Genomic DNA, 21,518 nt, shown 5'->3' with positions numbered 1-21,518 from the left:
CATTGTGCCACAACGGTCTCGGATACTCTGGTGAAGATCCAGGGGGCAGTGTTATCTCACTGATTCGTCGCTCCTGTCCTACAGCAGCACCTTCGAGGGCTGACTGAGATCAGCACTGCGTTTTATGTCTGCAGTGTTACTGCCTCATAGTCGTGACTGTCCCTCAGAAGCTGAAAGGTCACAGTGAACGCAGATTAAATCTGTGATTTACTGTTGCAGTTAATTCTGCTGTACTGTATTACTAATTTGAACTTGCCCCGTGTCAAGAGACAGAGCAAAATACTACGAATGCAACTGTTATTGAAGATCTTTATGATCAATCTGTTGAAATTTTTGGGATTAACTAATAGTTTAATTCAAGCAGTACTTAAATTGGATGAACTGGAACTGACAAATGTTAAGTTTTTTTTTTTTTTTATCACTTTTTTTTGTTTTGTTTTTGTTTGAACATAAGTAACAAGAACAGTGGTACACAACAATTACCCCCACCCCTCACCCATGGCGGCAACCCAGTCTATATTAATTTGGTTTTAATAGATCAACTGAAGACGAAAATAAATTGATTAAGAGGATAATACTACTACTACTACTACTACTACTACTAAAAATAATAAATTACATTGTTAGTGTTTTTTCTTGATAAATGACCCAAACAATTTATCTGCCACAGGTTTATGTTTCATTAAACAATGAGATGAAGTCTATATGGCTGTTATCAGCGTCAGTGTTCTAAGCGTCTTAGGCCCCATTTATACGACGATTTCAACTGAAAAACGGTAAACTTTAGTTGCGTTTTGGCCGATCATTTACACAACAGCAGCGTTTTCGGGTGCCCGAAAACCAACGATTCGAAAATGGGTTCCAGAGTGCAACTTTTTGGAAACGTCAGCGTCTCTGTTGTCATGTAAACTTGCAATATGCAGTTCCTCTGAAAACAGAGACTTTTTGCACATGTGCATTACGGTTCCAATCACTAGGCAAGCCGACCGTCACAACAACAATGCCGAGCTCTGTTTGTGCTGCTCACCCTGTTGATTTGAAGTGAAGTGTAGATCTGTTACTGTAGCAACTCCACCTTGTCGTCCATCCAGACAAAGTTATCTGTGCATGCTTTCACCATCGTGTCTTCTTTGTTTTGGTTTGTAATCACCGTGTTGTAGAGGAAGGCGCTTCAGTGCAGGCGCATGGCGTCATGGCGTCATGCCGTGGTGTTGCTTTGCAAATTTACACTGCCACCCATTGGCCTGGTGTGCATACTACAGCGTTTCTAGTAGATTTTGCGGCTCCGTGTGAACGGGGATCGTTTCAATAACGTTGTCATATAAACGCAGAAGTTTTTTAGATACAGTTAAGTATGGGCCTGACACACCTACTGTTAGGATGAGAAGGCCTTTATCAAACCATGAATGAAAAATTCTGACAGAAGGGGCTGGTGGATGAGTAAGCCACAGGACTATCACCTACGAGACTGGGCTTCGAGTCCAATTTGAAACCAATATTTATGCCCAATTATGATATTTATCTAAATCTAACCATGCTGTTTGGCACCTAAACCTAAGGAAAGTGAAAGCTAACGAAGTGGTAATAACTGCTGAGCTGATAATAGTTTTCTAAACCTATACCAATAGGTGTATCAGGCTCCTACTGAGCTATATCTATGAGGTTTATAAACACAGATAATGGCCATTTAAAGGTCCAGTGTGTAGGATTTAGGGACATCTATTGGCAGAAATGGTATTATATATTCATAGCTATGTTTTCAGTAATTCATAATCACCTGAAAATAATAATCTTTGTGTTTTCGTTACCTTAAAATGAGCCACTTATATCTACATACGGAGTGGGTTCTCGCCCAGAGTGTCAACCATGATGTTCTACAATGAACTGACAAATCAAACACTGGCTCTACATAGGACCATTCGAGTTTTCCTGTTGTCACATTGGCTATTGTAGCTCTCACACACGCTTGGCACACGGGAAGTTTCAGTTCTGCAACCTCACTGCATGGTGCCACTAAATCCTACACACTAGACCACTGGTTCCCAACTGGTCTGGCTACGGGGTCCAGATTTCTCCTTAGTCATTAGTTCAAGATCCACATAATTAAATACATTTAGTACTATACTTGTATTTGGCCACGTCATTGAGCTAGTTTGCTGTAGTTGTCTGTTAGCCACTCACTCTACAGCAGAAAACAGCACCTCAGAATAAAAGCTCTGTGCCAGAAATTCTCTGTACTTAAAAATAAAGTGTGTTTTTTACAAACTTGACACGTTTGCAAGTCCAACTGGGTCCATTCATAATGGACCAGTTGGACTTTTGGACCGTAACCCGCCAGTTGGGAACCAATGTACTAGACCTTTAATGGGCTGATAACATCCCCATCAGGTGACAAAGGAGGGGTAGATAAAAAGAAGCAAATAAGAAAAGGAAAATTACTTTTAACTATATCAGGAAGATGTCCACATTTAGTATGCAGTGTGAAACATCTAAATGTTCCATTCATCACGACAAGAAACATCCAAGCTCTTAACACCTCATTTTATTGTCCCAACATTCAAAAGTACAAATAATTCAAACACAACAGTTTTATGAAAAAGAAAAAACAAACATTTACAGCAAGATTTTTATTTTGTTTCCAGTTTCAGAAATGACCTAAACTAGCAAGGATAACATGAAGTCATTCATCGCAGTAATTGGATTAATAATAAGAATAAGAATACTAAGAATAATAGCAATAATAATCATAATAATCATCATTGATAATTGTTAAGTAATAACATAAGCAGGAGAGAGTAGAGAGAGCCGCGGTCATGGGGCCCTGTGAACATTTTTTCGTCTTTTTTGTCTTTAAAGATTTCGTTTATAGATTTTTCAGATAGTAAACAAACACGTCTCAGGAGGAAAATGAAAACTGACAAGAAGAGCCTAGTTCCTCTGTTCACCTTCCCTCCTCCACTACTGGCTGCGTTGTTCCTACTGGCAGGCTGCCACTATAAGGCGCTACAGGGGATGGTGTGAGCCATAGGGGTTGGGCATAGAGCGAGGTGACGCAGCCCCATGTTTCAAACACCCTGACATGCACACACTTTCACACACACAAACGCACACACACATTCTGAGCAACCGCACGTGCTATCTCTGTCACACGCGCGCGCACATGCACTCAGGGAGACACACACATACACGTCTGTATATATGTGCACTAAAGAGACCCAGATGCACACTCACACACGTAATCCACAAACACTTAACATATGTATATACTGTACATACGCACGTTTGGATGTACTCCACGCTAACAAACATATGAGGACAAACGCACAACACGCACACAATTACAGAAAGGAACATGCATACGAACATGCACACACGCGCGCGCACACACACGTGCACACAGGGTCTAGGCGGAACACAGGCACGCATCGTAAGAGTTCAAAAGTCATACAGTGTAGGAAATTAGTTCACACATCAGAACAACATTCTACTGGGGTCGTTGCATAATTCAAGCTCCCGACGGCGGCGGGGAGCATGAAGGGGTCTGGTTGGTTGGTGTGTGGGTTGGTTGGTTTGTTGCCGTTATGACGTTAGAAAACTATGTGATTGGATGGCGCAGTTGATGATGACTGGATATAAATGACGATATAGGATGACCCGGCCTGTCAGATGACTGAGGTGTGAGAGAGAGGGATGGAGTTATGCGAGCATGCGTCTGAGTGTTTGAAATGCTCTCCACACACCTCCTTCATGTTTTCAAGTCTTAACAACAAACAAAAAAATCCAATTCCGTATATTTATACTTCTGGAACCATTCCCTTACCTTTCACCTTTCAAAATATATAATATATATCACATTAGAGTATATAAAATATAGAATCGGTACAATCCCTTTTCATGCCTCCAGAGTACTTCTTAAGTATAGCAACAACTGCTGTAAATAACAGTTGGTGTGCAATGGTAACAATTTCTCATTTTTAAAGATTTGTTGGTATGTCATTTGAAAACATGATGAACCTTTTTAAAAATAAGTCTTGACTCTTAAGTGATTTTGACCGATTTAGTCCAGTGCAATGAATGACCCTCAAACAACAATGGGCATTTGCTCCTTTTAAAATGTATCTGCCCAAGCCTCCAAGAGCTGAATGTTATATAAAATGTCTCACTGAAAACTGAAAACTATGCTTTCAGACCCACATTTTTGCATAAGGTTTCATCACAAAGCGGTAGTAAGTGGAGGGAGGGTGTGGACGGAGTGGCTTTTTAGAACTACACAAACTTATCACAGGTTATATTGAACCAGAACGACTGTTTATAACATTCTATTAAGACTAAACTTTATTGAAAAAGATCTAAAGATTTCATTTTAACAAGACAAGAAAAAAGCAATAGCAAATTTAACTATTAACTAGGTTATGCATAGCGAGTAACTGTTTCTAGTAATAAGGGAAGAGCGTCCCCCAACCCTCCAGACATTTTTTTCAGTTTTCTTGACTTTTAGATTTTTTTATATTGTAATTTTGATATATTGGTACAAAGCACAAACGTACTAAAAGTTCTCTCAGTGCAGTGGACTACTGGAAGAGCCTCTCCACTAGTCGCTTTGTTCCCTTTTGCTCAGAAACGCCCCCTCCCTGTACCAGAATCACGCAAATACACAGACAATGAAACAAATAAATACATAAATACACAGATAAATTAATCAATTAATAAATATATAATAAATACAAATAAATAGAAAAATAAATAGTTTAAAAAATAGAGAAGTAAATCAACTGATAAACAAATACAGTTATATTCTAAGCTTTTGTTCGGTTTCTTTTGCCGCGGTAGCTAACTGAAAGTTAATCCAAATCTTTTTTTTTTCTCCACAAGCAACATGACAACAATTGAACAGTTTCCTCACAAGTTTTTCTAAGTAACTGAACCACCACTTCATAATAAGTTGTCATATGAAAAAGACAAGCTCAAACAAAAGAACAGTGACAACTCATATAGTACAGTAGATATTGTAAAACAAATGTAGACTATATATGTATATATATATCATCTATTTGTACACAGCAAATAAAGACACAGTTGTCATAGATCCTTTATAAGGAAACAAATATCTAGACTAACGGAACTAGCTAATCATCATTTAGTTTTGACAAACGTTTCACGCTCAGCAAGTAACCTAAAAGTCAGCAAGCCAAACAAAAAAGATACAAAATAAAGATTTGTTCAGTGATTCTTACAAGGCCCAAATTTCATTTATCTGGTTGTTCAGCAAAGAAATAGTCTCACCAGATTTTTTGGGCCAACAATAAACAAATATTAAACAAAGAACAGCAGCTCAATTCAATGCCAACATCGAAGTATTTTTTTTCTTTAAACAACACATAGAACAACAAACTTGGATATTTAAGATATGTGAATAATGTAGTATAGCACCTACTGTTGATCGCTAAAAGGAAGTTCTTTTCAAATGTAAGTTCACAAACGCAGAGCGAAGAAAATGATATAGATAATGTATAGTATGCTCTCTAAATGGATAGATGTGTATATATCTATTTACTGATATCCCATATTGACTGATGACAAAAACAGGAAAACAAGTGGACAAAGGGTCTTCTTGCTTTGGGCTCTGGACTATAAGGATGGTTAGGCCTTGGAAAGACCCCTCTCCCTTCCCTTTTGGGTATCGCTGTTGAATAATTACGCACTAGTACATATGTGAAAAATTACCAAAATCACCTGCCTCAGTTTGCATCCCTTCCATCTACAAAACCTGCCAACTTGGAGTCCCCAAAAAACAAACAACCTTTGATCCTATAAAGTACCACGGCAGAACGACAAGACAAGGTGGTGCCCCCTCCCTCCCGCCCCGGCCCCCCCTAGTTAGCCAGTCAAAATATTTTTCTCTTTTTTCAAATCCAGATTCTTGTAAAAATTCTTCAATAATTATTATTTTAATTATCATTTATAAAAATAGATCTTCTTTCTCTTTATTTTTATCTTTTTCTAAACGCATTTTTTTCAAGCAAAGAGATCTTCTCTTTGGCAACAGTGTTATTTTTTTTTTTTCTTAAATTACTGAACGTGTCATCAGGAAAGCTAACCCATCCCCTCCCTCGCCCCATCTCCCTGAACCCCTGTGAGGAAAGACATTATGTTTTGTTTGCGATACAAAACAAAAACAATGTTAGAAATTCTTTTTTTTTTTTTGTCTACATCAGAGTTACTGGGACTGTGGAATCCCATCTATAATCGATAAGGGGAAGTTTTTGATACACACTAAAAATGAATGAATGGTTCACCAATTTAAAAAAGAGCCCCCTCCCTTTCACCGACAGGGAGGTATATATAATACTAACGACAGTGGATCCGGATTTACAAAAGAAAAACAAATCCTGAATCAAGACAGAGAAAAGGTTTCAATCTAAAAAGGACATTCTCTTCTCTGAAATAAGGGGATACAGGGATTTGCTACTGTTTACACAGAAGAGAAAAATCATTTTAACAACCACAACAAACAGAAAGAATATACAACAAAGAGAAGCCTGCATTATCACAGGAGCTTCCAAAACTCATGAACATTTTCATCATTTCATTTTTGTAATACTTAGGCAACATTGGCTTATAGGTCCAAAGTTATAATATAAGCCATTTCTAGTTCAATTTGTTTGATGGTTTGTCGGTTGCTTTGTGTTCCGGTTGGAGTTTGCTGTGTCGGATGGCTGTAGTAGGGTGGTAGTGGTAGTGACTGAAGGGGCTAAGGGACGGGTGGAGGTGGGGGGAAAGGTTGGGGGCAATTTGGGAGCAGACAAAGTCGCGGGGCAACTGCTTCTACCTGTCAAAGTTCAGGACTTGTGTGTCTTGTTAGTCTTGAAGGAGACTTGCAAGACGCGGTCGCCCAACCTGTAGCCGTTGAGACTGGCGATGGCCATGGCCGCCTCGTCGTAATTCGTCATGGTGACGAAGCCGAAGCCTTTGCACTTGTTGGTGTTGAAGTCACGGATCACCTTGACATTGTTGACCGCACCGAAGGGCCCAAACAGCTGCCAGAGCACGCTCTCATCCGAATCTGGGGACAGGTTGTACACGAAGATGCACCACCCGGTGCCCGTGTGCCCGGGGATGTTCATGCCGACCAGGCTGGTCATGCTGTCAATGGTGATGGGGGAGAACCTGAGAGGAGAAGGAGAGCAGAAGGAAAGGGAAAGAGAGAAGAGCAAGTTTTAATTGAGCAGGTTGAGGCATACAGTGGAACTCAATGTCTGCATCTACTGAACATGAAATGGCCGTAAACCGGTGGAAAAGCTGTCTCCATCTTGTTTTTTGAGGGCCAGATTTGAAAACAGAATCCTTCCATAACTAAAAGCTTGCCATGACGCTCACCTGAATGAGTCACTACTGTCGAAAACCATATTATATTACGCTAAAACTGCATCTGTTAAAGGTTTACAGTCAACTGAACGAACCAAAAAACTGATCTCCAAGCCAAATACATAACGTCAGATAAATTAGGACGCATATGCCTGGATGTTTATTATACGTGCATGTTTAACTGCATGAGTTTGTATGTGTGTCTACATAGTTAATACTAAATGAGCTCCTCAATTCTGAGAGGCCTCCTGTCAGGAATGACGACAGCGCTGCATGCTGAGCTGTATCTCTGCTGAAGGAGACGCAGACGAAGGTTCTCGCTTTGTGTCCTTGAGTGGCTCCTTTAGGAGCTAAATTGCAGGAAGTTGTTGAATTAAACCGTTGCTAGAAATCCATCAAAGATCATGCACCAGCCTGCTAAATCTGTTCTCATTCGCCTCATAATCTTCTCCTTTTTTTCTTGTGATGCAAGAGATTTGAATCCTCAGTTGACTTCACTTAATTGCCTTTCCGCTCAAAGGAAAGGGAAAGGAGGAAAAAAAATTCCCCACTTTTAAATAAAAGGTAAATGAGATAAAAAGGTTCATTTCTTATGCCACCTCTCTTCAAGAAACGACTATAGGCATTATTGGGTGTGCTTTAATTGAGATTTCCGCTTTGCTGCAGCTGTCTCAGAGAAGGCTGCTTTCTTAAGGAAAGGGAGGGAGGGAAGAGGGAGCAAACTAAATGGAAAATGGAAGCACTTTACAGCCCAGTGGCATTAAGGTACAAAGTGTATTCCTCCCACTCCTCCCGCAGTCTGCAGGGTGTTCTGTTCTGTTCTATTCCAGAGCTCGTGGCACTGATCGATAGCACTGCTTGCTGCTCAGGGCCCCCACCCCTCTCTCTCTCCAGCGACTATATATGGCCAGCAATCACTACGACCTTCCTGCATGACTTTGGTCATGCAGAGTTTGCTCCTGGCCATTGTGGTTGCTGCGGACGCTAATACAAGCACCCAGGGTGGTTAGCTTATTGACGGTAAGGGCTTTCTGCACTTACTAAACAGCTAATAATACTAATTATATTAGTATATATCCTTCTTTATGATTAAGACAAAATGAAATAGATTATAGTATCATAAATCTATATGACTGACATACAAGGGGATTTATATATTCACCACAGGAGTACTGCATCAGCAATCTGCATTGTAAAAGGTTCCAAATCCTTTGTCTCACACATCTCTACATGGCCTCAATGTCTTGTTAATATTTTCTCCAGCATCAAGCAGGTGGAATCTTTACTGGCTTCATCACATCGAGGCCTTGTCTGACATGCTCAGCTGCGTTCAGGCCTCTCCTGCTGGGCTCGAAAAAACTTGGTGGTGATTTATATGCAAAAGCTGGAGTATGTGAGGAGGTTTGTGAGAGTGTGACGGCTTGGAGGCTAGCTAACACTGCCACTGCAAGGATGTGGAGATGAGTGTGCCTGCATGTACATGTGTGTCTGTGTGTGCATGTGTGTAAACGTGCATGCGAGCGTACCCAACAGAGCGGGACCAAACACTAACCAATGTTACAGACGAGACCAGGGGTTGCATAGCAACAGTGTAGCTGACCAGATATCTATTCTGTCCTTTCTAAAGCCAACCATCTCCAGCTCTTAACACCTTTCTTCTCTTTCCTTTCAAATAATAACCTCAGATCACTGGAAAGCACTTCTGACTGGATGGCGTGCTTTGCAATCACGGCGGCTGAATCGGACACTATTTTCACTTTCAGAAAATTATGTAAAGACTCAGAGTGAGGCCACAGCGCTTACTGGGAATGGACGACACTAAGGGTTAAACCTGGGAATACCACACTGCCTCGCTATCGGTCTGTAACTAGATTCTGAATTCCTGCATTTGGCAAAATTACAGCTTTTCAGGGGAACTTGCTAAGGGAACATTTCTTGCGTGCTACAGTGAAACTTCATCTCTGTTTGAGTTGCTAAGCTGACTTCAGATGGTCCCCTGTGCTTGCAACATGCAAGATGCCACCGTCAGCACATGAAACATCTATCACCACAGTGGCTGCTGCTCTGGGTTATGTAAGACCCATGGTAGCAAGAAAAGCAAAATGAAACATGGAGGCGAAAAGGAAGGAATTCGAGCAGAGCAGTGCCGAGCAAAGCTGGAGCTGTCTGCAGTGAAACAGCATTTCCTGTTTCCAGCAGGGATCCAGGTTCATCCAGCCTCATCCCGTGTCCTCGCTGAACACTACCTCATCTCAGCTAGTGCTGCCAAGAAATTAGGGCAATATATAATTTTGTCATGGCTTCCACTGCACAGATGTACATTTACATAAAGGATTCTGTATTTAGTTAAAAGTAGGTTTTATTCTGATGATGATGTGGGGAAATATCAATATGAAGGAAGTGACTGATTCAAATTTTGCTCCTAAAGAGTTGTTCCCAAGCTATAGCTGTAGAGTGACAAGGCAGGAGAACCTGAATCCGGTAGAAAAAAAACACACCTAGAAATTAGGAGTTTTACACCAGAGAACAAAATCCATTCAGTACACAGAAACAACCCAAAACAATCCAAACAACACCAGCACTTGTCATAATCAAAACAAAGCAAATTCATCACCACTGAAAACAAAGACTGATTGTTTTCTGATTTTTTTTTTTTTTTTTTTTTACACCTTAGGTGGTTGGTAGGGTTTGAAAACCAACTCAAGCTTACGTGGGAAAAAAACAAACAAACAAATCAAAGAACCAAAAATGCAGTTGACCTTGAACAAATTGTCAAACCCAAAGTGACTGCAAAAATACAAGGAAACATAAACTAAAGGAAAAAAGGAACTGAAAAAAGGATATTGAAAAATCATTGAGTCAACATGGACATCTGGCATTGGGTGAAGTTTTTAATTACCTCTTTACGCCATAGGCCATATTAAGCAAATTGTCCAGCCTGTAAAGAGAAGGAGGGTTCTGGGGTTAATGGTGGGCAGATGGTCGACTCACTCAATGGAACTAATGTTAAGTCCCTGTAGGAACTGCATGGTCCTCCTCACTCAAGAACAAACAAACCCATCTATAGTTGGCCCATTACACTGAGGAGCCCCACCAGAAAATGCTATCATCGGTTAATGAAGCTACAGTACCATCAGTATGGTCGGCACTTGCTCGGTTGGCCACTGCGCCACTTCATGGGCTTCAGCACAGCCCTGCGCTAGCTAATGCCAGAGCAGAGTCTTACCGGCACATTACTGTAGGTGTGACTCTTATTGTTGTACAACACTACAGTAGTGGACTGGTCACAGTTCAGTATTACAGTCACATACAGAGCACTAGTGGCAGCAGGGCGTGAGCATAGCATGGCACACGGCTAGGATGCTAGGCTAGCCATAGTGCTACGCAATGGCAAATCAATGGCTTGTTTTACGTGCAGGAAATTGCATGTGGGTATCCATACAATTTATGCCGCCACATTGATGGTTTTATTAGAAGATGGAAGTTTATAAAATTTTCTTTTCACAAACTATGGTGCTTAATTTGTGTTAACTCAATTGAGAGAACACCTGAGATGACAGGAAATGATCCAGAGTTCTGTCAGTGTAATGGTTTGGCATTTGAATGATGGTGAGTGAGAGAGGTGATGATGATCAGTATGCTTTCTATGAGGTGGACCAACAGCAACACAACTGAACATTAAACTAGCCATGAAATTGGGAATGTTTGTCTCTGTGGTCGAGGTCAACCTGTTAAGTGCTAACAGGTCAGGTGGAATTGCGGAGTGTTAGTCACAGGGTGTCTGAAAAGGTTAGTGTTTGGGAAATGTTCTGGTTTCATAATAATTTCAGCCCCGTAAGCGACAGTCGCTGAAGTCAGCCAGGGTTTAGAATGTAAGCGTGTGTGTGTGTGTGTGTGTGTGTGTGTGTGTGTGTGTGTGTGTGTGGTTTGAGAACCCAGTGGGCTGTGTGTATGTGTCTGTTTGTGAGCAGGACTTCAGAAACCTGTGGGCTGTATGAAATGTTGGCCCTCTTGGATGGATGCAGTCTGCTTGGTGACTCAATGACCTTCATTCCTCACTTGGGTCCGGCCTGTCTCATGTCTTATTAACTCCTCTGGCCTAATGGACAGGGGCCACGGCTTATTGAGCAACAGCTGGCCAGTGACGCCTCGTTCCTCTTGACAACACTACAAACTCTCTGACTTTGACTCGACTAGCTGGGTTGTTTCTCCTTGTCTCTTTCAGTCAACAGGCATTTGCTATCTTGCACCACAACTGCTGCACGGCATTAAAATCATGTTGAAAATTTGATGGCTTTCACCACGATATAATCCAGGTAACTACAGTTACACCATTTAAAAGCTGCATTATTATTATCTCACTTGATGTATACACAACTTCATTATTATTTGATTGCAATTAAGAAAGCAGTTAGGTTTTGAAGGCTTTTATTAAATAACTTGTGTAATAATAATCACAATACTATTTACATTGATCATTTTAAATTGAATTTACATTGCATGTTAGAGATAACAGATCAGTAGTCTTCTAATCGGGAACAATTAAACACCAGGTTGCCGAGTAATTGTAGTTAAGCACCTTATAAATTAGAAATCCTGCAGAACTCTGAGTACTGAGGATCAGGGCTGAAGAGCAATGTAATAACCTGTGTTTTAAAATATTACTTTATATTGGCTCACAAAGAGCTCACATTGATGCTTGTAAAACTTAAACGTTTAAATTGACTAAATAAAATCATATCACGATAAGTATTTGCAATGGATTTCCCACGTTAACGTCAGCTGAGTTAATTTACATAATATTTTTACATTTAACATGAACCTTTTGAGTACATTGTAGGCCTGCTTATTATCTGAGTTCAAAGTACACTGCACTGCACTTTTCTTTGTTAAGGCCCTGACACACCAAGCCAATGGTTGGCCATCAGTTAATGTCAGGCCATTGGTGAGAGTCTGTCACCCTAGTTTTTGTGGTGTGTTCCACACCGTTGGCAGTAATGGACCCCTGTGGCCTGTTTTTTGGTTGCCTTTCGGTTTCGAAGCCCGTTGGTGAATGATATGACCTTGGTTGGCAGTTCAACTCGGTGCTTGAGAAGAGAAATGGAAGTGAGGCAAGTAAACAAACAGCTAAAGTCAAGAGGGTGCGAGATATAAACAAACTTGTTATATGAGGTAGCAATATTTTTTTTTATTCATTGTTTGTTTGTTTGCTAGGGCATGGTAAATACTATTTATGCTTTCAACATCAGGCTGTGTTGTTAATGTGCCAACTGGCTAACTAGCATCCTGAATCCATCCTGTCATGAGGCATCGCTACAGTCGGCCCTTGTCACCACTAGTTCTTTGCTTCCAAGCACTGTCGCAAAGGCACCTGGATCTGGAGCCTTGCAACTGGGCTATGTTGCTTTTGGCACTTAGAGCTCCAACAGTTACTTCGGTTGTTCCATGTCCACCCTTTCCACTACTGGAGATAGTATATGCAAAGAACTTAGACTGATATTGTTGGTAGCTGGGGATAGCTACCGATAGTGAAAACAAAAGCGCTATCCTCGTCTTGTTTTGGTTGCACATTGGTAACAAACTTTCTTTGTGTCGTAAACTGAGCCTTCATTTTTCCAGGAAATCATACCCGGTGGTAGACCGCACGTAGTGAAAATGAGGCTTATAGGGACCCAATCTAAACGTTAATGGTGTCATTATTCTATAGCCATTACATTGAGCAATCAACACTTTAACATTACCAAATACTACGAGAGCAGCCCTAAAACAAAGGAAAAAAAATGGAGAAGGATATACGGAATCATTAAAGCAGTAATTAGCCCATTACGTGGGAAGGGAACAAGCAGGCTGCTTTGTGGGTAAATGAGTCAATTGGAGAGGATGCTCAGAGGAGAGGCGCTCCAGGCCCGGGAGCACGAAGACATCTGCTGGCCGCCGGGCCGTTGGGCCACAACAAAACAACCTGCTGCTATCTCTTTCTCTCTCGCTCTCCCTCTCTTTCTCCCTCTCGCACATGTACGAACGCACATTGATGCACGCTCACCACGCAAACACTCTGCCAGCTTTTCACACTGCCTCTCCAAGCTCGATATAAACAATAGGGCTTTTGTGCTTTCTCTCAATGCATGTTAATGGAGGAATGGGTGTTTTTGTCTTCTCTTTTTTGAAACAAAAATCTGTTCAATTAAAATTGGCTCCTGCCCTGGATATAATAAGGCTAATTCGCTAATTAGTACCATTAGTTAACGACAGAGGATCGGAAACGAGCCGGGATCTAGGGCTCAGTGTATTGTGCTTGAATCGGTTATGTTTGCTGTCTTGGAGAGAGACCATACAAGCACGTTATACATTAACAGGCCCACGTGATTTAGTCACACAGGATAGATGCAATTATGAGTTTTTTTTTTTTTTAACTTGGGTCTTACCTATAAGAAGCAGCACAAACTTGTTAAGTATGTAAAACAAGCAGGAGTATCATTTTACAGTCTGTGATGGATTTTATTTCCTAATTTACATTTCATTTAGTTTCAGGCATACATCAGTAGATCATTTTTGCTTCATTATTTTAAATGTATTATTATTTTTTGCCTTTGAAACATACTGATATATCTAACTTTAGATTTAATTTTCTCTCTTCAAGGAATAAACAGAACAAACAACAGCTCAGGTTTGACTGAATACTGTGTTCTATTTGGAAGAAAAACGTCGCTTTGCACTGTCCTAAAAAGATTTGGTTAAAGAAAAAAAAGGGAAACTGTGCACATCGAGCACATTTCTAACTTCTAAAGTGTTGAGGTTTTAGTGGAGGGGCTCGGGAGCAGAGAGCAGGAGCACAGAGACACAGTGAGGAAGTGTCCTGTGGTTGTGAGTTGTGATGAGAAGCGACAGCTCTCCTGTGGAGCCTGTAAATTGGCTTGGCGTATCACAGACACACAGCCACGCTACATCGCTCAGGTGTCACACCAGGGAAGCCGCTCCAGAAGAAAAATACCTTCCAAGCTCTGACTTTGATAGAGAGTAAACAGCACGACCAGCTTAGTGTTATTGAAAGAGAGAGGAAATTGTATAAGCACATATTCTCTCTCCAATTCTGAAACCTTCTGACTGGATCGGATGATAGAGCGTAATATCATACCATCACCTGTTTGTCTTGTTTTGTGTGTTGTTGAGGTGAAAGGTAATGTGACCTCAAGGAGAAAGCCCATCTGTAGGTTGTAGGTGTCATGTGTAATTTAAAAAAAAGGCTTGTTTATGTCGTTAGTGAGTGACAGGAAATGACCAGGTAGGATGCCATATATACAGTATGTCAGCCAGATACTGTATATGATGTTAAGTGATAGCTTGTAGAGATTACAGACCTGGGCAAAACACTTTTTTAGCGATGAAAACAGCTTGAGGTACTTATATGCACTCAATTTAATTAAGTTAAAAAGGTTAAAACCCAAATCCTTAAATTAATTTTGTCATCGTTTGTTTTAATTTGCCCTTTGTGCATCGGATTTAGTCTCTCCTATGTAACTTCAAATGCTAATGCAGGGTCTTGTGGCATATTTAATGCAGTAGACTATGTATATTTATATTGGCAATGTGTTTCAATTGATTCAAACTACAAAAAATGCTCTAAAACAACAAGGTTCATTGTATCACTGTGACCGTGTCATGCAAAATTGGAGCTTTACAGTCAGACAGACAATTACTCTTTTGTTTAATAAACATTTACAACATTTTTTCTACAGCTACATGATTTTGCCCAGGCCTCAGAGGGAATATTCTGGGAAGTGTTGACACGATGGCAGCATGATGAAATGAGGGGAAATACGTAGTTGTGAACGACAGAACCCCACAGTCTCTTATGAACAGTTCCTCTCTGATCTGGGTGGACCCACACAGAGCGCTCACAGGGCCTGATTTATTGACACCTGCACCAGGTGCACAGCGCACACCTGTTGTTCAAAAGGGGGACGTGTTTTCTGAAATAAATGTTCACAGGAGAAAAAGTTGCATCACTGTTGATACACACATGTCGCTATGACTCATGCCCTCTATGTGTGGGTGTTAACATCCCCTGTTCGAACACTGTAAATTGCATTTGGTGCAAATGTTTTCCAAATCAGGCCTGTTGTTTAGAACAGACGTGTTTCCTTGATTAAACTCATTTATTGTTGCATCAACCAAGAAAAATCGGTATTGAGTTTTAAACTGATGACATTAAATATCCACATATGAAATAGCAATCCTGTTTGTCATTTAATGACACCAAATACACTGATGGTGCAGAACTTAAATTGTTCAGATGTTACTCACACCATCAGTCATACCACAGTAGATGACATGCTTGCATCAGATCATCAGTTCAGTTCATTATATTATACATAACCTATGACTGTTTGTAAAGTTTGCTGATGAATACACACATATAACTTGCTTTCCATTATTCCTCCTGTCATTAGTCTTGAACACTTGGCCCTGGAGATTCCCAACCTTTTGGGCAGATGGTCCTACGGACCCCATTTTTTTATCTTGTGCCTAAACCACTTTGTGTTTCATTCTGTTTCATCATTACAGCTTTGGAATAGAGCTGGGAAGTAGGAGGATCTGCTGGTGTGTGCATGTTATGGACATTAGTTTTAAGTATTTTAACTGTGTTTCTGAGAAAACACGTTTTGTCACTTAAATATGACAATGTCCATGAGCTTCAGTCGCTGCTGATATGGAGAAGAGGCCAATCAGGGGCATGAATCAGAGTCGTGGCGAGTTCAAACGCTTCCTTGTTGCAGTTTTGAATGAGACGGCACCGTGGGCGCCAAATGGTTACAACTGTTCCAAAATTTACCAAGAGTTCTCTCAACAGTGTCATCTTAAGCTATGCTTTGCCATTGTTCTGTCCAGCTCTGTAAACATTTCTTACCAAAATGCATTTTGGAAACCAGGGGTGCCCTTGATAAGTCCCTCCAGGATGCTGTGATTGCAACAGTTAACACAAATACAGCCAATCCCTGTGCATTCTGCGTGACCTTTCAATTTTGTCCAATCACTGCAATTTTACCGCAAATTTGATTATTTGAAAGGAGTAAAATTTCATTGCACTGCAGAGCTGCATATAGTGCATTAACTTGCTCAGCCCCTACTTGCCCCTCTTGTCTCAGGGGTGTGAGTTACACACACAGTGACAGTGCTAAATGTTACCCAACGGTTTAACGACAGAGTCGAGCCATTTTGGTGTCAGTGTGAGACTGTTGGGACTATATAACAGCTCAGTGTTGGATATTAGCCGCTGCTGCTGAGTTCGCTCAAGCAAACTGGGCAGGAAGAGTAAGAGGAGAGCTACACGGCAGCAACAGCTGATCGTTGGCCACCCCCCCACCATCACAACTAGTTTCTAATTTTATGGAAAACACTGAATGCTTATAATAATAGGCTCCTAAAACAAGACAGCATTGCAAATATTTGTACTTTTCACTTGCCCCCTCATTTTTTTTTTGAAAATAACACCCTAAACATCCCAACATGCTATGCAATTTTTTTTTTAAGAAAAGCTGGGGTCAAATCAGATATCCTCCCACTTTGCCTCTCTGTGTCAAAGTCAAACTGTTCATATTGGTTGTCAAGCAGGGCTGCTTCAAATTTACTGATCAGAGGAGTCACTTTACTTAGGAATATAAGTGGGGTCATCAAATGAATATCAGACCGGTTCAGTGCCCAAGGTTGGGAAACTCTGCATTAACTATGCATCTTTATAAAAATCTCCAACACAACCCGAACCCTTTCCCACACTATCCTGTCTCCTCTCTGCCCCACCTTCTTTCTCCATGATTGTCGTCATGCCCCGCCCCAGCACTCACCTGAACCTCTGAGCCTGGTGGTGGAGGGGGCCCGGGTATCGGCGATTGGGGGACTGGTAGAGTTGTGACAGAAGGGCTTGGCTGGTCTTCTGGCTGGGGTTGTTGGCGAACTTGACCGTGATTGGCTCAGCGGCACCTGATGGCTTCTGTCCATTCAGGCCCTTGATGGCCTCCTCAGCCTCTATCCTCTTATCAAAGCGGATGAAGCCCACACCTCGGGAGCCACCTGCGGGGCCAGCAGATCACAAACAAACACAGGCCCCTTTTACTTTACAGGGTTTAGATAAAACATCAACAGCCCAAACATCTGCAGTATGTGTTTGGCACATTTTTGTGTTTTTCCAGTCTGACAGTGTTAAAAACTATTTTCCGAAGTCGTCTTCATGCTTTTGCACACTGCACTGAGCCCATTCACCCAACCCCCATGTGAAACTAAACCCAATGTGCTGCATTTACCACAAGGATTTACAGAGAGGATGGAGAACGAGAGAAGACAGAGATGAATAGTATAACAGTAACACATACACACAAACCCTCCAGCCGTAGACTGAGCATACGGGGCTGCATTGTGGCATTGGCCCTGAGTCTGTTTAACGCCACACAGTCCATTCTTCCTTCATGCTAGCTCCAGTCACAGCGAGCCATTCACACACTCTTCATCCATTGTTCTCAGTGACATTTGAGCCGTTTCCTTGGAGATATTTTTTGACTGCCACCAGAGAGGAACATTTAGAGACGTGCTTCAATGGGAGGTAGTTTATTGGTGTCTGAATGCTTTGTGTGCATTACTGACTGTACATACACTCAGGGACATTAAAAACACACTACTGTAAAGTCTCTATAATAACTGTGAAGTGAATATTTAAAAAATCTGGACATATATGTTCTGCAGTTCACACAATAATAAACAACTTATTTTCCATGATATTGTCAAGTGATTTTAGTACATAAGGTGAGCCATTACAGCCTATATTTTACCTATGGTCACACATTAATTATTGTGACAATCCTGTCTGACCATTCCCTAAAGACACATGATATTTGCAGAAAAACAGAAGCTTACAAATCAAGTTGCTCTGCGCAGGCAGTGGCAGCCACTGTTTTAAAGCAGCAAAGAAGAACTGATTTCTGGTAAATGGTGTCACATTAGCCTAGCAAAATGTCAGCAATTCGGCAATATTTACACTGGAAATTCCCACCAATAACACAGAAACTTGTACCCTATGCAGGGCTTTAATTATGAGGGGTAATACTAGTGTTTGGAGTTTAAACACCAACAAAAATAAAATAAAAACTGTACAATACTATTTTTTTTTCTTTTTAAAAAGGTATCGGATCAGTACTTGATATCTGCCGATACTTGAAAAAAAAAAGGGAAAAAGAAAATTGGTATCAAAACATCTTTGATTAAAAAAAGGCACCAAAAAAATAAAATAAAATTCACAGTTTTTCAAGACACCACAACTGACACAGGCACAGGGGGATAGAGCCATTGGCATGCTCCAGGCTGGACAAAGAAGCCGGGCAGTATCCAGAACATTCAGTGTTAACCATTTGACCGTTAAACATCTACAAGAGCTTCATGATGTCGCTAGAACTGCTGCTGACCGTCTAAGACCAGGTCGACACTGTGTTACGACTGCGGCACAAGATTGACAAATACCACTGACGCAATCCCCCAAAATCAAATTAGGCATTGCTGCTGTTGCTGCAAATGGAGGCCATACAAGATATTAACTTTTAGTGTGATCCATGTGGTCTTGATATTAAGGATGCATATTAATTGTATTTGATATTTGTTGTAGATAATTATTTCTGATATTTTGTTTTGATCTGAAACCCTCACTGAGGTGTATAAATATTGAACACATTCATTACAACTACTAAAATGATAAATAGTTTGATGCTAGTATCCAAAAACTGAGTAGTGCGTTTTTAATTTCCCTGAGTGTATATATATATATGTATGTGTGTATGTGCGCACTGGTATCTATTAATGGATGTTGTGCCTTGTTTTAATGAGGCTGCCTAGATGGCCCAGAGGATGCTCGCTCAGTGACAGCAGCACTCTCCCGAAGAGACTATTTACATAATACTGTGTGTGCACACAGGCATGTCTGTGTGACTGAGACTGAATAAAAGAGAGGCAGAGAGAAAGAGGGGAATTTTGTGTTTGAGCATCATTGTGTGCAGTCTCTTTCTCACACATAAAAACCCTCCTTATTGTTATTCCACATTTTTGTACATGCCATCCCTCTCCCCATCTCTTTTTTATACTTCCTGCTGGATCGTCTCATGGCACTCCCTCCCCTGAATTCTTATTTGGAGAAGCACCTTGACCATCTCACTCCCCCTTTTGTTCTCTTTTTCTCTCCAGGACACAGGCAGCACAAGGTTATTTACTTTCCAGCCAGGCTGCGAAATAAAAAGCCACTCTTTGAAAGCCAATCATTGATGGAACATGCCTAATTTTTCCTTTGCACTCTAGTGTTGGACTAAACAATAAAAATGTAAAAATAAAAGAATGAATAAAATAAAATCTGTGAATTTGCTGATGTTATGTGAATTATTAAACAACTTTCAAATTGGATTTAAAATGTTTTAATACACAAATCTGGCTGACAGTCAAGATTTTAGAAATACAATTTGCAGCACCAACACCTTTTATTTTTTTTTAATTAGAGGGACTAAGCAGCTCATTTGCACTTTCTCTGCAATTTTCAAAATACTGGAAGCTTTTTCTTTGCTGTCAACACTGCAAAAAACTGTGTTGATCAGTGTCCTCCTGCAGCAGTAAACAACTTCTGGGTGAGTTAGGCACAAAAATGGGTAAAAACTGGAATTGATGACCATTTAGTTTGTCATTTAGATGTGTAATCAACAAGGCTCTTTCTTTGCAATACAAAGGAACAAACTGACCACACATTCACCATGCACAGACCTAAACCACAGCATCTCCCCTCCGCCTGTTGGATGATCTCATTAACTTCTATTCAGTGTAAATTATTCTGTTTTATTGGCTTTTTTTTTTCTTTTTTTACTGGCTCTCTCTCCCCTGACAAGCTTTCACAATTTTCCCTTCCTTACTTCCTCGTGTGCCAGCTCTGTACCTGTACATTTTAATTAGCTTGTCAGAGGCAGAAAAATAACAATTCTAATGGGATCTACACAGTGCAAACAATAACCATTGCTGTTCCTGTGGTTTTCTTCATTTATTACTGTAGTTGTCATGCATGTGCTGTGTGTGAGGTAAGACAGGGGTCACTGCTGTGTCTTTGGGGAGAGCTGTTATTGAGCTGCAGTCAGTAAGTGTGGCTGGTAATGGATATATGTAGCCTTATAGCTATGAGGCATTAAAGGTCCAGTGTGTGGGATTTAGGGGGATATGTTGGCAGACATGGAATATAATATAATAAGTATGTTTTCTTTGGTGTATAGCCACCTGAAAATAAGAATTATTTTGTTGTCTTAAACCTTGGAATTAGCTGTTCGTGTCTAGATAGGGAGTGGGTCTGGACAGAGATCGCCATGTTGTAGTAATAATAATAATAATTATAAACGTATTCATATAGCACCTTTCATACAACAAATGCAGCACTAACTGGTTACAATAAGGGCAGTGTAAGCACTGAGTGCTTCACATAAAAATAGATATAATAGACATAAAACAGGCAAGGCTATTCGATATAAAAGGGCAATTAAAACAGTTTAAAAATGGATGAAATGATTCGTACAATCATAGAGTTGTAAAACTATAAATCATAAAATCAAGTAAGATTTTAAAAGAGTTGCAGCAGCGTGAAGCATAAAAAAGAAAGTTTCAGACCCGTATCAGGAAGTCAGAGCTAGTTAAAGGCTAAAGTCAACAGATACTTTCTTTTAAAAATATTTAGCGAGCTAGCTTCCCTGATAACTACAGGTAGTGTGTTCCATAGCTTTGGGGTGGAACTGACAAAGGCTGCATCCCTGATCTTTGTCTGGCTGTTGCTGGGAACTTCCAGTAAACCAGCAGCATATGATTGCAGTGTTCGTGGAGGTAAATAGTTAACAAGGGAGTTAGCAATGTAGCTCTGTCCCAGCCCATGTAGGGCTTTGTATACCAGTAGGAGGAGCTTAAATCAATTATAAATGTAACAGAAGTCAGTGCAGAGCAGCTCAGACTGACCTGGTGTGCTCTCTCCTCTTAGTTCTGGTTAATAGCCGAGCTGCAGAGTTTTGAATGAGCTGTACCGCCATGTTTCTACAGTAGCCCAGAATGGACAAACCAACACTTACTCTAGACAGGGCCATTTGCATTTCCGGATTTTCATG

The 21,518-nt window shown here is 40.7% G+C and overlaps 1 protein-coding gene and 1 long non-coding RNA gene across 15 annotated transcripts in view; one reads left to right on the top strand and one right to left on the bottom strand.

Annotated features, from left to right (window-relative positions):
• The window catches only part of LOC144463666 (uncharacterized), a 142,238-nt gene that overhangs the window by 66,663 nt on the left and 54,057 nt on the right, over positions 1-21,518 (top strand). The gene's annotated exons all lie outside the window — the stretch shown is intronic.
• Positions 2,528-21,518, bottom strand: part of elavl4 (ELAV like neuron-specific RNA binding protein 4) — a 107,898-nt gene continuing 88,907 nt past the window's right edge. For 7 of the 14 annotated variants that reach the window (XM_078168743.1, XM_078168745.1, XM_078168747.1 and 4 more), the window contains 3 exons: positions 17,208-17,443; positions 10,265-10,303; positions 2,528-7,167 (listed from right to left, as the gene is read on the bottom strand). In XM_078168743.1, the coding sequence (XP_078024869.1) occupies positions 6,840-7,167; positions 10,265-10,303; positions 17,208-17,443 (603 nt within the window). In that variant the 3' untranslated portion in view covers positions 2,528-6,839. The remainder of the gene's footprint in view (positions 7,168-10,264; positions 10,304-17,207; positions 17,444-21,518) is intronic. The other 7 variants (XM_033621663.2, XM_078168749.1, XM_078168752.1 and 4 more) reach the window with 3 other exon arrangements.

Source organism: Epinephelus lanceolatus, chromosome 6, assembly GCF_041903045.1.
Source record: "Epinephelus lanceolatus isolate andai-2023 chromosome 6, ASM4190304v1, whole genome shotgun sequence".
Classification (NCBI taxonomy): Eukaryota; Metazoa; Chordata; class Actinopteri; order Perciformes; family Serranidae; genus Epinephelus; species Epinephelus lanceolatus.
The sequence above is the reverse complement of the archived record's forward strand: the minus strand, read 5'-3'. Positions and strand labels throughout refer to the sequence as shown.